General features: G+C 28.7%; 1 protein-coding gene and 1 long non-coding RNA gene across 2 annotated transcripts in view; one reads left to right on the top strand and one right to left on the bottom strand.

Annotated features, from left to right (window-relative positions):
* The window catches only part of LOC107441213 (sn-1-specific diacylglycerol lipase ABHD11), a 15,882-nt gene extending 837 nt beyond the window's left edge, over nucleotides 1–15,045 (bottom strand). The window contains exons 1-5 of the mRNA XM_016054387.3: nucleotides 14,524–15,045; nucleotides 6,352–6,505; nucleotides 5,782–5,955; nucleotides 2,695–2,886; nucleotides 1,117–1,316 (exon numbers count right to left, since the gene is read on the bottom strand). Of these exons, the coding sequence (XP_015909873.1) occupies nucleotides 1,117–1,316; nucleotides 2,695–2,886; nucleotides 5,782–5,955; nucleotides 6,352–6,505; nucleotides 14,524–14,531 (728 nt within the window). The 5' untranslated portion in view covers nucleotides 14,532–15,045. The remainder of the gene's footprint in view (nucleotides 1–1,116; nucleotides 1,317–2,694; nucleotides 2,887–5,781; nucleotides 5,956–6,351; nucleotides 6,506–14,523) is intronic.
* LOC122270418 (uncharacterized) overlaps nucleotides 12,809–18,411 on the top strand; it is a 45,803-nt gene continuing 40,200 nt past the window's right edge. Inside the window, exon 1 of the long non-coding RNA XR_006225789.2 lies at nucleotides 12,809–12,940. This is a non-coding gene — a long non-coding RNA (uncharacterized lncRNA). The remainder of the gene's footprint in view (nucleotides 12,941–18,411) is intronic.

Raw genomic sequence — 18,411 nt, 5'->3', positions numbered from 1 at the left:
TATATATATATTGCAATCTTTAAAATTATGTAGAAATTATCTTTTGTAAATTTTTAGATAAACGAATTTTTAATTTTTTGGATAAACGCTTAAGATATTCCCAAGATATTGCGAAATACACAAAAAGTTAAATTAATATTAAGGGGTCCAAATTTTAGGCCGCTCCTCTGGCCAACCTGTTGAGAACTTATCTCCCAGATTGCGACTACCCCCTATATTGAGGGTCAGAAATCAAAACTCGTTGAAAAAAAGTATGTTAAAACGTTGTTATAAAAAAGGCATGTTATTTTAAAGCTATGCGTTACGTATTAAAAAGTGTAAAAGGTATGTAGAGAAAGTACGTTTTTGTGTCTGATTTCGTAATTATCGTCTCCAACTAATTAGCGTATTTGAGGTCAATCCCTTCGGACCATTAAGATTGAGTCATGGTACGTTATCTAATCAATAATTACGTATTTGTATGAAAAATACAAAATATGAAAAAAATGCAATCGAATGGTTCTTGAGAAATCCAATTTCACCTATACAACTTCTCTAAAATTTCATTAATTAAATTAAAGCATAGAAAAACTTTTTTAGACTATAACGGGATTTCTAGAGTGAAGAACCTATGCATGGCAAATCTTGCGATCATGATGGTCAATGAATAAGTCTACATCGTCATCGTATCTAGTACGTCTTTAGTAGAATTGGCAATAAATAAGCTGTAAAGGACATAGATTTACTTTATTAGGAATGCAGGAATATATTACATTCCTGCTGTTATCCCTGCTTATTATACAGCATACGGATATCTTCAAATTCTACGTTTTTAGAACAAGGCAGTATATTTGAAGTCTCAGCAAATGACGCCCTTGCACCTAGATGATAATGATATCGATTGCTATAACCAACGCTATCAACTCTCGTTTAAACACGTTAATTTTGGCGACACATATGTTTTGCTAAACATTTTCTGAGAATCTTTTTTAGCTTGCCTTCGCTAAAAAGTTCTCTTCATTTAAGACTTATGTTTGCACCTCTTAAAAGAATAGATCATTCCGTCGTATGTTAATAATAAGAATGAATTGTTGAACTGCTGTTTTAACAAGACACAATTCATGAGGCAATACTTACACACAAAATGGCGAAATTGACCCATATATGAAATAAGCTGGACCATCGTACTGACCAGTGGCCTCACTCATGGTTTCTTCGGCATTCTTTAATGCGTTTAATATAGCTTTTTTATTAAACTTCACATCAAATGCTCCATCGGCACCTCGTTTGAAAACGAATCCAGCATTGTACATTTTTTCCTTGTCACCAATTAATTGCTAAAAAAAATTAATGGAATGCAAAATATATAGAAGTATTAGAAATATTATAGCACGTTTAAATACTGTCAATGTTTGATCATGATGTCGATGAACATCGATGTTTTAACAACAATTCATCGATGACGGTAGAAGCAGTGGCCATTGCCCCAATCGCAGTTCTATGGTAGCAAGAGAAAATAGATCATTGTATTATAACTAAGTTAATTACTAAGTAATATTACTTGAAGAGAAAAAAATTCCTGTAAAATTACCGTACTGTAACGACAGTTTTAGTAAAAAAAAAAACTTGTGGTGGATCAACATCCCTGTAGATGGAGATAGAATTTGGTCGCCAGATGGCAGTACAGGACTGTAAATTAAATTTTCTATTTAATGATCAAAACTGGCAACATATTTGTACAATCAGATCTGGCAACACCAAGATGGAATAATAAAACATGTAACTTTTCTTTATTTTATTTTTGATCTTATTAAATGCGTTGTTTGTAATTGGATTAACTTAATTCCCACAAACTCATAATTCTGGTTGATAACACCAAAGTATACGGTATTTAAACTATTTAGTTGGTAATTTTTCCGTTAACGGTTTACCGGAAATTCTGGTTTTGAAAATTAAAGTTCTTATTGTCACACATTTAGAAAGAAATACAAAACTTAAAAGTAAATTTAACCGAGTAAATGATTTTTCTGTCATGTTCGATTTTGTCACTTTTACCGAAATCGCTTCGGTAAAAATTACCGAGCTTTTTGGTGTTTCCATAGGGTCAGAAGCATAGTCAATTTTACCTTATTCTGGTATTTTTGATCATATTTTTCTTCTCAATGTAGTAATTAACTAGATATGTACTAAAGTTTCCATGACTAATAATTTTTTTCTCTCTTCCATAAATGATTTGTATTTCGAATCATTTCCTAATTTTTATTTCAAAACTTTTAAAAATATTCATTAACTTTTTTTACTATTATTAAAAACACTTTTTGAGCCTGAAACCATTCATTTGTTAGCTATATTTTTTAAATTTGTATACTTTTATAACTAAATTTAACATAAAATACGTAATAAAAATATAGATCCGCAATAATATGTACAAATTATTGCGAATTATTTTACTTAAATTTTTAAACAACTTATTATGATATGATTAATTTCCTTTTCCATAATTGATAATAGTATGTAGATAATACAACCATAATCTGTTCTCAATTATATTAAGTACTTTGGAAAAAAAATCCGATTATTACATCAAAATTTATTCTGAGAGGTCCGTTTTTTTGACGTACTGTATATATTTTATAGAAGAAAACTCATTGCTATAAAGCCATGAAAATCGTTGAAAGCAACCATGCAAAACAATATTTTAAAATTCAGTCTTACTTGATCTGCTGGGAGTTTACTGTACAGTATATCCACACAATGCTTAACTGCTTCTTTTTCATTAAGCTCTTTAGGTATTGTTGCAACGCAGGCTAGCCACAAATTTATAAAACCGATAACCATTTCTAACATTTCTTTAGGGCATTTTTTCACAAACATGTCTTCTACAAATATCATTTCAATTCGTTCAGGCTGAAATAGAATTCAAACATGAAAAATACTTATTTTAATAATATAAGTTACTGTCAAATTGTGTTTTAAAGAGTATTTACATAGATAAAGCTGTAGTTATATTATAATTTACATTATTCTTCTTTTATAAAGCTGTCAATATACTCGCATTAGAATTCACACAATTGAACATTTATAAAACTGTCTTTATGTTATTTACATTATTCTGCTCTTCTATAACATTTATAAATAAAATTTATGTTAAAGTTTACATTATTCTACAACTATAAAACTGTATTTATAAGTTACATTTATAAAACTGCTTTTATATTATTACTTACATTATTCTACATTTATAAAACTTAGTTATTTATATTATAAGTTATTATAAGTATTTATATTATAAGTTATTTATATTATTTTACGTTTATAAAACTACATTTATATAATTATATTTTAGATTATTCTTCATCTGTAAAACTGCCTTTATGTCATAATTTACATAATTTTTCAATTACAAAACTTCTTATGCATAATACTTTACATTATTGTAAATTTATAAAACTGGTAAGGTTTTATTTGATTTTCTTGATCTATTAAACTGACTGAAATATGCATTTGGAGGATGTTCTGTAACAATCGTTTTTAATATTTATTCTCAGAAACCTTAGAAAAAACATTCAAATTAAGTTACGCTAATTCACATTTAAGCGAGGAAAAACAAGCCCGTTTTCGGAAACTGTTATAGTAAGGAAGATGGGATGAAAAACAACAAAACCAACTTGATTACCTGATGAAACTTGGAGAAGTTTCTCATTCATTTTTAACTTCTCTCTATTTCAATGAAACAAGTTTTTCAGTTCTGCCATTGAGTTTATATTCCTTAGATTTTGATAGTGTTCGAGCTTTAGCTATAATTAACGAAAATTTTTGTATGAAGAAATATTGTAGTTGATAATTATCGCCGATAATTATACCCAAGACCGAGTGGTATGGAGATGTATGGCTGGCGGCGCGAAGATTTAAAGGAAAGTAAGAAAGTATCGTAAATTCAATACTTATAGTAATACAATGGTATACATTGTAGCGTAGCAAGCAATATTTATCAAGACAGAGCTCAGATCAGATCTATTTAAAAATTGTCTCGAGCTGTAGTTGGAGATTGTGATCGAGTTGAGCACTATCTATAGTGTTTTTATTTATTTATTATTTTCTTTTTAAAGATTGTCCGTTTCAATGAGATACCTGCAAGTGACATAGTGTGGGTATCTCGATCCTGATTGGTTGCTAAAACGTGACATTTGTTTACGTTTGCAACTGTTCTTTCTGTTGTATTTCGAGTAAGCCGAACCTGTGAAGTATCAATTCTCTTAAGTGACTCATTCTAGATTCTTTCACAAAGATTTAAATTTTTTTGCTATATATTTCTTACTTAACACAAAGACAGGTACGAAGCCATGTAGGACATGAACAAACTAACTATATATCGAAGTTGCTAGGTACACAGAGCAAAAATATATCACGGTTACAATAAAAATCATAAACAATAATAAATCTAAGTTAAGTGAAAGACTTAGACGAAAAAGAATTACATTTCAACAAATTTGATGTGCAATACGGCTTTGTATTTCATTAACTTCACGTTAATTAACATTCTAACTTATGTGGAGAAACTTAACTCAAGTTTAACTCGCCATTTTGCTTTTAAGCGATCAGCTGGTGCTGACGTTATTGGTAACATGTGTGGGTATATGTAGTCTTCTTCATTTTGAAGTGCAAGTACCCAATTGAGAAGGAAGTTGTGTATTATTTTGAAATAAATTTATGAAACTCACGTCTCTTTTTTGTTGTGACACTACAACATGATATATTGTGAAAATCCTTTAAACTTATGCTATTGCGATGTCTAAATAACATTAATATTTTACTATAGATCGATATATCATTCCGCTCTAGCTACAGTTAAGGAAAACTCATGTAAATATTAATAAAAAATTAATAAATATTAATAAATACAAAAAATAGAATGTAAATATTTGACGATAGATCGCTCAGCTCTACACGGTAAAAAACGTCGAATCAAATTACGGTATAAGGTACTGCCACTCTCAGTGCTACAGGGGTGATTGTGAACCCAAATCAAAATTCCTGAAAATTTCTTGAGTAAAAAAAAATTTAAATCGAAAAATTAGAAAAAAATTTAAACAAGGTTTTTTCCTTTTTCTCAATATTTCTTAGTTTATTTAAAATATATTTAAAATTTTACACATACCTATACCATTTACACATACCTATGATAACCTGGAGAAGTAATTGAAATTTACAAATATGTCTTTCTTTCTTGAGTTTATTATAATAATTATTTACTGATAAAAAATGAATATTAGTCTTGAATATAAGCTTATAAAATATCAGGCTCTCCCTTACAAACAAATAAAATAAACTGTGTTTTCAAGCTCCACCTTTGAAAATTTGATTTCCGGAAACTTTTGTGATCAATGATTTTTTTAAACGTTTCAACCTTCGATCTCCGGAATCTTCCGGATCACGGTTAGCGAAAAATCTGGAAATCCGGATTTTTTCCGGAGCACAATCAGACCTAAATGCAACATCCGTGAACTTCCGTTTTACGATAAAATCTATTTTTACTGTAAAATATTATACTGTAATTTTTACAATAATCATTTAATTTTAATGGTTCAGTGATTTTATAGTAATCCTTACAGTAAAAATTACATTATAAAAGATTTTTTGTCGTTTAAAATCTTGTGGTAAAAATGGTTTAAAAGGGTAAAAAGTTCCTGAGTGCCAGTACTTTTTCCTTAATTTGGTCCGGAATTTACAGTGTACAATTAACTAAAATTTGTCACATGAAGGCTTTTTAAAAAAAAAAATCCAGTTATTTCATTTTCTTACTTTTTTTAATGCAGCTTTTATGGCTGTCATTCCGCCCATGCTGCTACCAATTAAAATGGCTTTGGGGGTCTTTATGGTATCCATGAAATCAAAGAGGTCGCTAGAATTCATTTCAAATGAGTAATCATCGGTTTGTTCACTGTCACCATGGTTTCTTGCATCATATGCGTAACCCTATAAAAGAAATGGTTGTTACGTATTTCATAAAATAAAGAAACGAAACAACTCCTATAAAAATCTAGAAAAAAGCAACAATAACACAAGTATTAGATTTTATAAATATATATTTGTTACATCTAGATAACCATAAATACAATATTAACAAGTTTTTTTTTCCATTAGAAATGGCGATATTTTACGAAGAAGGATTGATATAACAATTTAAAAAATTATCGTTACTTTTTTAAATTGATAATAATAATGTATAGTAAATAGTGTTTAGAGCATTTAATATTGTTATAAGATGTGGGTTGAGTTTTGAACATAGAACATACAGTTTAAATTGAATAAAACATTTGCAGTTTTTGAAACTTGAACTTTCTGTAAAAGAATTTACTTAAGTTACGTCACCTTTCTTTTGGTCTTGTCTGCTATAATTTGTGCTATGTTTCGAAAATTTTCTTTAGAGCCACTAACACCATGCATGTATATGACCGGGGTTAAACTGCTGTCAGCTCCACTTGATGGTTCGTAGACATCGTACGCAAGCTTGACTGGACCAACTCTGAAAAATGACGAGTTCACATTAGAAATTATGATAATGTTTAAAAGGGAAAAGACAATGAAAACTGTCAAATTGACAATCTCGCAAAAAGTTGCCCACTCATCTCAGTCGATATCTAAAACCAAGTACCGAATTCATCTTTAATAATAAAAATAGTCTAAGAATCTTTGTAACCTAATCACCTGTCTTATATGTTTAAAGTTATGTCTATGCATTCTAGTAAATATATTTGTATTGTTGAATATTATTCTAATTTAAACCCTTCTTAAATTTATAATATAATCTAAACCCCTTTGTGACTATTCTGGAAAAGAATTCGAAAAGAAACTTTTACATAAAATGGTTCCAAAAAAGTGAAACAAAATACATTTTAAAAATTAGGAAATGGATATAATGTTGAGTTTTATAGCTGCGTATGGTCTAGTAAATTGATATAATGAGAAATTATTTATTAACTGGCAAGCATCACTATCAAGTATGAATATTTGTTTTTAAAACTAATTAACTAAATATTATGCAACAAATTGTGATTCATTCTAGTAATTTATCTCATTTGTAAGATTATAATTTACTTCATTTAAGATAAATTGGATATTCGCTAAATGAAACTTTAAGAGCCACGTCAATAAAATTAATTTCATTTATCTATATTTTGAATGGTTATATATAAGACATATAAGTGTAATAACACGATATAAGTGATAATAATAAAAAACACTGACTCATAAACTTTCTATAAGTTGACCACCTAGCTAGGTAAAAGACAAAAGTGATGCACCAAAATTGGTCATCTTATAAATGTTTTGCTGTATTTTGAAACCTGTTAAATTGACCACTTTAACTATGCAGCAAATTGGATAAGAACTAAAACCCGCAGTTTTAAGATCACCATTTGTTTGTAATTTTTGAAATTCCGTAGTCAATTGCATTTCTAAGTTATTTGAAAGCTATGCTTGTTTGTTATTTTTATTACTCTATATTTAGTAGCATGCAATCTTTTGCTGAAAGATTTACTTAGAATTGTTCCAATTTATTTTCGTCTTTTGATTTTAGAACAATCAAAATCAAGGACTTTTTCTCAATAAACATAAAAGCGAAGGTATGTCTGTTAGGATGCTTGCATACCGATTTAGATCTTTATTTTCTTCTACATTTTGCACAATTATATGGGGTGGGGTTGACTTGTAAACAATCAACAATTTCTGCAGACATTCAGTTCGAGTACCACATCGAAAATACGAAATTATATTGTAGAAAACCAATGTTACAGATTAAACTGTTCTTAATAAGATAAATGGCTTCAATGATTGTCACGGCGTTTTTTTGTAACACATGGCTAATATTTTTTTGGATCATTTTATGCTATTCTCCCTCTCCGTTTATTTGTTCGCATGCATCATAAATTTTTTTTCCCCATTGTTTCAAGAAGTCTCGAGAAAAAATTAAATATTTTTAAAGATAGCTAAACTCGTAGTTCAATTGCTGAGGTAAAAAAAGAACATGCTAGAAACAAGTATGAAGGCAAACATGAGTCTTTGAAAATTATAGAAATACTATATTTAACCCTGTGTATTCTTGAACAGCCCCCCTGTGGTGACTTTTTGAAATCTCGCCAAACTAGGTTTCACTGTGGTTGATCGGTAAATGTTTTGTCGAGAGGTGAGTACGAAAAATGTCAGAGTAAATGTAAGTTATTTTTTTAAATTTTATTTTATAAAAAATATTTTAATATATTGTGTTTTAGAAAAACAATCACTAGAGATACAAAAATATTTCCCTTTTTAAAAAAAAAAATCACTAGTTTTTGGTTCTTGCCAGCAAACTAAACAAATGCTTATGTCAGATTTTTCTTCAGATGTAATTTATTTAAATGTAATTATTTCTCAATTTACAAGAGATTTGTTTTCATAAAAAGACATGTATTTTAAGTAAGTAGTATTTACTCATATTTCGCTCTTATCAACAAAAATAAGCAAATCTCCGTTGAAAATCTCAATTCTATTATTACACTACATGTAATAAAAAAAACGATTAACATAAATAATATTTCGTTATATCGAGGCTACATGATAAGCGTGGAAATTTTCTACTTTACTACTTATAGAAATTTGGAGAATGTTTTAAATCGATTATTTCAACAATTTTGCGTTTGAAGGACTTAAAAAATATTTTTAAATTTAATAATAATTCAAAAAGCTTGCAGATGAAACTTTATATGTAATAAAAATTACTCCTAAACCTTTTATATTTATTGAATGACCTTTATAGCCAAAGGCACGTTTTCACCGAATGCCAAAAGCGCTATTTTGAAACAAGATATCTAAGTTCAAGAAATTCCAACTTATTATTTAATATGCCTAAGTCATCTACATCCTTTTTTGTTACCGAATACAGTTAGGATGGTAGATTTTACAATTCATGAGTTCTATGGTATGAGCTTTGAAAATAATATCGTAGTAGATTCAAGTAACATCATACCTTCATGTGTTTTTCGAACATTGAAAGCTGATCTCATAAAGCTTAACCAACATCTAAAGTTGCAAATAAAAGGGTACGGAGAAATTAGAATATATACGTGAATTACACGTGACATTATTATTGTTTTCAAATTTCTTTATTAAACGCTGTGATAATTTATGAATTAAAAAAAATACGTACTACTTTTAGCGTAGTTTTAAACAAATAACTAGATGTTTTATATCGGTGCAAACAATGATCCTCTAAATAATAGTCTAAGAATTAATTCTCTCGAGGAGAAAGAGAATGAATTTTATAAAGAATATAAAAAATAATTCAAGAATAATCAAAGAATTTTCCTAGCAGTGCTCTTCTAAAGAAAATATTTCTTTATTAAAGTTTTCTTGCTAAGATTTCTTTGGCAAATTTCTTCCTTCCCCAATTTTTTGTGTGAAGAAACTTAATATAATAGTAGTAAAGAACTATTATCATTTTTTACATATGTTTCCTAATGAGCCGCGAGGACTCAGGGGATAGAGTGTTCACCTTACAACTGGCTTAGAATCCCAGCAATGGCTGGTCTATACGATTTCCGCATCCAGCTCGCACCAACCACAGTGCTGACGTGAAATATCCTGAGTGGTAGACGGATCATGGGTTATAGTCTCTTGCCTTCAGGCTAACCATGGGAGGTTCTCGTGATCTTCTTCTCCATGTAACGCAAATGCGGGTTAGTTCCACCAAAAAGTCATCCTCGGAGGCAAATGTTNAGATTTAATGAAATAAAACGATTAAATTTGTGTATTAATTGCTTAAAGAATAATCACAAAGTTAAAGACTGTAAATCGAATAATTCTTGCTTCGTTTGTAAAAAACGCCATAACACTTTACTGCATATTTATGAGATTTCTTCCCTGCCTCCTACCTCCTCAGTTTCTACGATGCCAGGCGGCATGTAAACTCTCTTTACACACATAGTATCCCCAAGAAATTTTGAGCACGCTGATTGGCTTTCTCGGCAACGTCATCTGTGACGTATGGCTATTTCATTCTGCCATGCTTGTTATTTTCAGCATAGAGTGATTTCTATACTCCAGCTTTTGTGAACAAACTTGAAATGTCAATTTTTCAATTTTTTCAACAGAGAAAGTGCCTTCTTCATTTAAAAATGAAGTAAAAAATATACTTCTTCAAATACCATTACCCTTAGAAGTAATGTTCTAAATTTAGACGATTGCAATAGGTAGGTAAGGGAATTTGGGAACTTACCAATACGGAATGGATTTCTAGAACATCCAAACCTCATGTAAAAAGGTTTGTTTGTAGGTAAATAACTAGTTTAGTTATTTTTAAAAAAAATTTGTATTTATTTTTTATGGGAAATGCTTTTTTCGTTAAATTTATGATTATTACATGCATGAATTCTTATGAAGCTAATATCCTTCTAATTTATTGGTTAACATTGAAATCGAATTTAATTGCCTTGCTTAATCCTTATACTCACTATAAAATGAAAATTGAGTAGTTTTCACTTGATATTTATTTAATTAAATTAATATTCATCGAATTAAATTAATATTTAATTTATTTTTTGTGGATAACTAAAACTAAATTAGAAAATTTTTNTCGAAAAGACATCACTAGGTTGGAAGAACAAGGTGCCATTAAACGACCTGATTTTTTGAACCATGTCAAAAATTTCTATAATAACTGCTTGGAATATCTTGAAGAATGGACAGTTCAATTCGAAGATGTTAAAAATTTTCATTGGGTGACATTAAAAAAGGAGATTTTATGGGAATATGTGGAAAAATCTTTTGAATATATTAGTAACCATTTTCCGAAAAATAATATTTGCGAAAATGATCTTTTTGATGAGGTGTCATTGGTAAAAAGATATGTTACAGATGAAAAAATTAAATGTTGGTTGTCTGCAAATGTGGAAACAGACAAAAAATGGACGGAGTTATTCCTTCATTTTAAACAGAATAATATTCCTTATCAAAATATTTTGAAAATTGTAGAATTCGCGCTCTCCCTTCCGGGAACAAATGCAGCAACAGAACGTGTTTTTTCTAGTATCAATAAAATATGGACAACTGAAAAAACGCAGTTGAACATTAAAACTTTAAAATCTATTTTAAGTGTAAAATATAATTTGACCAATTCATGTGAAATATTTCACGACATTTTAATAAATGATCCGAATCTATTGCAAAGTATTCACTCGGATCAAAAATATGACCGTGAAAGAAAATCATAATTTTTTTTAAATAAAAAATTTAATTTGATTAAAAATCATAATGTTCAAATTATTATTTTTTACAAATATTTTTATAGTCACCGATAATTAATAATAAATACATTTTTGTACAAGTATATGAATGTATACAATAAAATATATATAACTAAATTGTAATTCTCATTTCATCCCATTTGTCCCGCTTTGTCTCAGTGAAAATGTGGTCACTTTAGGTTAGTTCCACCAAAAAGTCCTCCTCGGAGGCAAATGTTTCCCAATACTTCATCCAGGAGTTCCTTTGTCTTCTGGATTGGGTTCAAAATTACAAGGCTACGGAGTTGAACATTGGTAGATGCAAACTCAAAATTTGGGTCGGCTGTTCAACGACGGTTATTAAATCAAATCATGAAGTATGTTTCCTTATGTGCTTAGAATAAGCCCTAACAAAAATTAAAGAATATGCACTTAATATTATGACTAGGTAATTTACAGCTTGATGATTACGCAACCAGGGTCATTCAAATCAGAAAAAACTATTATATCCATTTTCACATGCTTATGGTAATTTGAAAGGTTCCTTCGACGAGCATCTAAGGGAAGGAGGCAGTTTCTGATTTGCTTATTTTTGTTTACAAGGAAGAAAGTGATTGTGATTGTTTTTACTAGATACTAAATCCTTTTTATAGTAATTTTTTTTTCGTAGAAAGCAGAAAAAATTACATTAAAAAAAAATCTTGTGAAAGCGTAGGGTAAATTTTTTCTCCACTTATTTAGATTTTTTCTTACTGCGATTTATCTAAAACAAAGAGGAGGTAAAATTATATCATAAAACATAACTATTTCTAGGTACTATTTATGAAATTTGAAATATCCAATTTCTATATGGAGTTCTCGGAATAAAATAATATTAGATTATTCTTCAAAGTTCTTTTACCAGAGTTTGTTCTCAGGTATTGTTCTAAAGAAAAAACAGAAAAATAAAAATTAACAAATAACTAGCTAAACATTTTAGGCTGTTTTATTTACAGTTTCAATTCATTGCATAATAAATTTACACAAAAAGTCTAAACAGTTTAGGATTCTTATTTAATCTTTATAATAGTATTTAAATGTGAAGAAAGATATTGTTTTTATGAATAAAATTAATAATTTTGTTTGTAGTTTGATTTAATAAGTGCACAAATTAATTAAAATAAAGTTGCTAATTTGATTTGGTATCCTTCAAAATCACCATTGAGCATTACCATATTTTTTTATTTAAAAAGTTAATATGTGTTTGATGTACTAAACATCAAATCATTTCTTGATAACTAATTCACCACGATAATTCTGATAAATACTCCTAAAAAATCAAGATCTGAATGAGCGAACTTATAAGAGGCGAACATTAAAGCCAGCATATCACTTATTCAAAATCATTTTATACTTATAGATTGTCTTGATTTTTGCCGATTTCAAATAGCGAAATGCTTGAAATTTTGAAACTCACCTTATTCGAAAGACGAACCAGCTGTGTTACATATAAATAACCATTGGACATACAAAAGTGCTTTTTTAAAAAAAAAAAATCACTGTTCAAATAAACTAGTCACATTCATGTATAACATCAGCATATTTTTGTCGCTTATTTTGATCTTGTTAGCAAGATAATCAAATGCTTTCTAAATTTTATATAAGCAAAAAGCACTTTTCTTCATATTTAAATTACTGTATAGCGATCAAATAAGTGTTTAAAGGTATGTAAATTTACTTTGAATTTAAACTCTGAAAAAAAACATTTGAATTATTTTAAATTTATCTGAATATTTTAATTTTGTTAATTTTAATTTCTTTGATATTTTTTTCGACCAATAATTGAGATTAAACACCGATATAGGAACTTCGAAGAATAATTTAATATCATGCCATTTCGAGATCTCTTCCAAGGTATTACAAATTTAATAAATGGTACATTGAAAAAAGTTTGCTTGTTGAAAATGTTTATCTATGTTTAATGTGCTAATTTGTTAGAGTATTTTCTAATTCGATAAATAGGTTTAGTGAATTCGACTATCAACAAAGCATTATCTTTATAGTTAACATTTGTTTTCTCTATTTCATATCGTATTAAATTAATGTTGTATTATTTACATCATTCAATACGTAACCCTTTTATTTGTAACTTTAGATATTGGTTTAGCCTTTAAAGATCCTGTTTCAATGTTCGATAAAGCTTAAGGGTGCGATGTGACTTGAATCTATTTCTATTAAATTTTTAAAGCTCATACTATAGAACACATGAGTTGTAAAAACTCTCATCTTAACTTTATTAGATAATAAAAAACATCAGGATGACTTTAGAATATTTAATAATCACTGAAGTTTCTTGAATTTGATTTAGATATCCTGCTTTAGAATAGGTTTCTGTCGTCCTTTTATTGGAATTTTGTCGGCGAGAACGTGTCTTTGGCTATAAAGTTACAAAGGTCGTTGAAAAAGAATTAAAAAAAAAGGTTTAGAAATAGTTTTTTATCGCTTATAAAATCCCATCAGTAGTTAAGTAAGAAATTTCAGCGTTGCCTCATGTAGTCACGATATTAAGAAATATTATATATNCAGTGAATAAACTATTTTATATATATATATCCATATATATATATAATTCACGATTTTAAGAAATAATAGCGGTTTTAATATTGCATATAGTGTAATAACAAAACTGTTAGCGGTTGGCGATGGATATTTCTTATTTTTCCTGACAAGAGCGTAGGCTGCATAACACTGCTTTATGAAAACACATATCTTTTTATGAAAAAAATTATTAAATTTGGAAAACAATTACATTTGAAAAAAAACATTTAAATACATTACATTTTAAAAAAGAAATCTGAATTTCTATAAAATTGCATACACTTTTAGTTTGGGTTAGAAAACCCTTTACCAAAAGTTTTAGTTCAACTACTTTCTTCATTTCCCCCCTTCTTTTTTTGTCGTTCAAGACTTTCTGAATTGTACTAATTTTAAGTTTTTTAAACCCAAAAATGCATTACGAAACGGAAACTGATGCAACTAAGTATCAGTTTTAAAAACCTGATAGTTTTAGCATGAGATTCAAATAAAGCTTATAAATTATTTTTAATTTAACACTTTTGCTTGGAAATAAATCGAGCCAAAATGATTAGTTTATTTCAGGATGTATGAAGTATAAGTACTAGTTACTTTGAAATGCTAAGTATCTAATACATCGATACTGTTAAATCTCTAATACACACATACTTCTAGTGCAAAACGTTAAACATAATATTGCAACAAACTTAAGAGCAAAATCAAAATAACTTACTTAGTCATTATACTTTTGGACACTTCACAAGATAAATTAAGGGAATAGGTAATTCTTGTTTCACACTGGACTGTAAATTCAAACCAATGGTTGATATACGAAACTTATTTTGAAGGTGTGCCGGAAAAAGCTGTTGGCATTAAAAGTAAAATGCAGTGTCACGTCAGGCAATCTTCTATCTCACTGTGAAAATTACAGAAAAAAAAACACAACACAGTTGATGACGCAACAACGAACAACATCCTGGTCTGTCCATGATCTTCAGTGCCGTTCTCACTCAGCAAGTTTTTTTTAAAAACTATTTTTATTATTATTTTTTTTTGGTGCTGAAGAGTTAAGCAAGGGTTTAACTTTTCCTTTCAAAACCTGAATGAGTCAGATAACAATCTATTTTTTTGTATTTTGTCTCTAGTTTATGATTTAAAAGAAAAGTGGCATAAAGTATCCGTTATTAGATGATGAGAAAAAAAGATACAAATGCTTTGTCAAGGTGACGTCTCTAGCGCTATACAATCAGTGATTGTGACAATTTTATTTAATTTGCTTTGTCGAACTTATCTGGCAATGCTGTCAGATAAGAAGATGACAATGCTGTCTATCAGATATGTTTTTGTTTTATTTTGCTAGAACGATAATTGTTGTTTGAAGCTTTTAATACAATGCCATAGATTATGATACTGGGCTTTTAAAGATAAAATGTATTTTAATATTGCATGTTATCTCTGTAATATTCTGCAGGAAATAATTCAGAGATAACAAGAGAGATACCGAAATTTCTCAGATTTTTCAAGATGTTACAATTGACATTAAAGTCATTAAAAATGAGTACAAAATATAAAAAAACGGGGCATCTTAATAACTTTTGATCGGATTGTCATATAATTAGATGCAATCTAAGTGATATGAGAAGCTATTGATAGTTTATTTGTGTTTATTGTACGCTGATTTATTTATGCCTACAGTACTTTATGCAACGAAATCAGGTCCCAAACGATACCTTCTCTAAATAAACAAATTTTTTTTTCTCGAAAGATTTGGATTCTTTATCCTCATATGAGGATAATTTATAAAATATGGTTCCAATAGGAGAAAGGCCGAAAGTTTGGTCCCCTTAATGTTAATTTCAGGAAAAAAAAAAGAATTGTTAACAATATTTAAACTCGTTTATTTAAAAATAAGTAACTGTAAACAATTTTTTTTTTAAATTTCTCTTTTGTTTATAATTAATAATATTTTTAAACTATTTTTGCATTATTTTCAAGATACGTAATTATAAGTTCAAAAATTATAAATTTAGACAGAATCGATCTAGTATACCTTGGGGAATAAAAATTTAAATCAAATTTTTTAAATCAATTCAATTTTTTGAAGTTTTTAATCAAATTTTGTGTCTTATGATTCCCTAGTTTAAAATGCCACACAAATGCGTATATTTTGCTTTTAAAAATGTTTCTTCTATTAATAAATTAAATAATAAAAAATATATAAAACCCTAAGGAATTAAATTTTTGCAAGGAACTGACTTTTGACGAATTTTTTAACAGCCAGAAAATTTCCTTTTGATTTGCTTAAATACAAAAATATTTCAAAAATACATAAAAATTTAAATTTATACTAAAATTAAAGTAAGGGGTTCAAACTTTCCCCCTGCATAAACTATTGGAATCATATTTTTCAGTTTGCGGCTGCTCCCCTCATATTTAGAGGATCAAGAATCAAAGTGGGGATAGGAAAAAAAACTCATTTTTATACAAAAAAGTCAGTCATTGTGTCTGTTATTAATATTTCTTGAGTTAGTAATATTTATTTTCGCTTCGCATATAGGAATTTTCATTTACAATACGACCCTTTTTGATATGGAACAAAATTCAAACAACTTTCGAATTAAGTTTTTATTTTATTTCGAATGGCAGATTAAAAGACAACTGTAGATAGAAAAACAAACAATGAAATTTAAACAAGAAACAGAGATAACAGTAACAAAACAGAAACTACAATAAGTCTATAAATCGTTTATCTTGTACCGAGCTCCCCAGTTTTCTCCCGCAAGTTCAGGGCGATGACTCCAATGGATGGCGTCTATTTTTTTACGAATGTTTCACAATTTTCAGAAAGGATTTGAAAGAATTTTTATGCGATATTAAATGCTTGGAGCCTCGATTGGATTGCCTCGAGGCAATCGTGCCCAGTAACGAAGCGAAAAGTGGCAACAGATTTGTCCCTTGGCCATAACGGAATAGTATTTGTGATTTCCTCCATCCATTTTTTGTGTTTATTTGACTCTCTTATGTTATACTAAAAGTTCTTTCTAATAGTTTTTATAATCAACCGTTTGGCGCTATAGAAAGGAACTGGTTTATCCGTTACTTTCGTATTACTAAAAATTATAAAAATTTGCCTTACGTTAGCGGTAAATATACTTATGTTACAAGAAGGTATTACTTAATATAACGAGGTTGTAAGGATATGTTGTGATCTTGTATGGATGGATATGTATTCTGAAATTAGAAAGATTTGGACTAAAAGAGCTTTTTTTATTTAAAAAAAAATATTCCATAAATATTTCTTAACAAACATAGGTGTTTTCAAACATACTGAACGTTTCATTTTTAATAAGCATCAAGGTTCAAATAACTTTCGCATTACAAAAAAAAAAAAANAAAAAAAAAAAAATATAAGAAATTCGCAAAATGTCCAACCCTATGTTAGCAATATACATACTCTTAAATTAGAGGACAGAACCCAGTTCTTTTTAAAAACATTCCATAACTATTCCTTCAAACCAAATTGTCCATTGAACCATATTGTTGCACCCTTTTTAAAATGGAATAATGTTCAAACGACTTCCGCATTGCAAAAAATTAGCGATATGGTCCCTGCTATTTGGGGATGTTTCTTTCTTCGCACTTGTTGAAATATGAAAATTTGAAGTAAATGAAAATTTCAGCAAAAAATTAAATTTTTTGTTTTAAAATTAACTATAGATTCATAAGCTTTGTATCAAGTTGTGTGTGTGTGTGCAGCAGGCTAACTTTTGGAAATAATTAGATGGCAATTAATTGCGAGGCCAAAAATGTTTTTTTTTGTTAAATATTTTTCTTTCAACTTTTTATTTTTGCAAGTATTTTACGGCATCTCATTTAGAAGCGTTGGTTGATAGATTATTATGAAAGACAACACTTCTGTCATTTCATGAAAGTCTAATGCAGACATGTATAATTTTTTTATGGCATTGTGAAGTTTCCACAACAGTGTCTGTAATTCAAGGTCTTTTTTTTATTCGTTGGACTCGTATTAACAAATTACATGACTAACTCTCGTAATTCATGTCCCGTAATTCTTCATAACGAGTCATAACTTTTATTTACGCTTGTTATTTCATTTAGTCTAAATGACCCTCTTCAATTTTAGATAATTGGACATACACATTCTCTATTTGATGAGAGTTATTTCGTGTCCTTGTCCTCATAGGATAATCCCTATTATACATAATTTATAACATGATTAATATTTATAGACAAGGTTGACAAAGCCAGGATTTTCTTGAAACATCAAAGAAATAGGATTATTTATATTTAAGTCAGATTTTTTTTATTGAAATCTGATTTTTATATATATTTCACATTTACCAATCAAAGCTGCGATAAAGTATGTTAGCAATGCCTGGTATTTTTTAAAAATATTGGTTAACAATTTTTATTTAAATCAGATTTTTTTNGTATATTGAAGACTCCAAATAACCCTATCAGAAAAGACCACATAACTGATAAGGTATTTTTATCGATTAGTCTGGAATCAGAATAGGTGGTTGTACTAGCCTGCTTTTCATTCGAAAAGGCAATTTGTCGACTCAAAGGTATACAGACGACATTTCGAGACCCCATCTCC

Source organism: Parasteatoda tepidariorum, chromosome 2, assembly GCF_043381705.1.
Source record: "Parasteatoda tepidariorum isolate YZ-2023 chromosome 2, CAS_Ptep_4.0, whole genome shotgun sequence".
NCBI classification, from domain to species: domain Eukaryota; kingdom Metazoa; phylum Arthropoda; class Arachnida; order Araneae; family Theridiidae; genus Parasteatoda; species Parasteatoda tepidariorum.
Note: the sequence above shows the minus strand (reverse complement) of the source record. Positions and strands in the feature narration are given on the sequence as shown.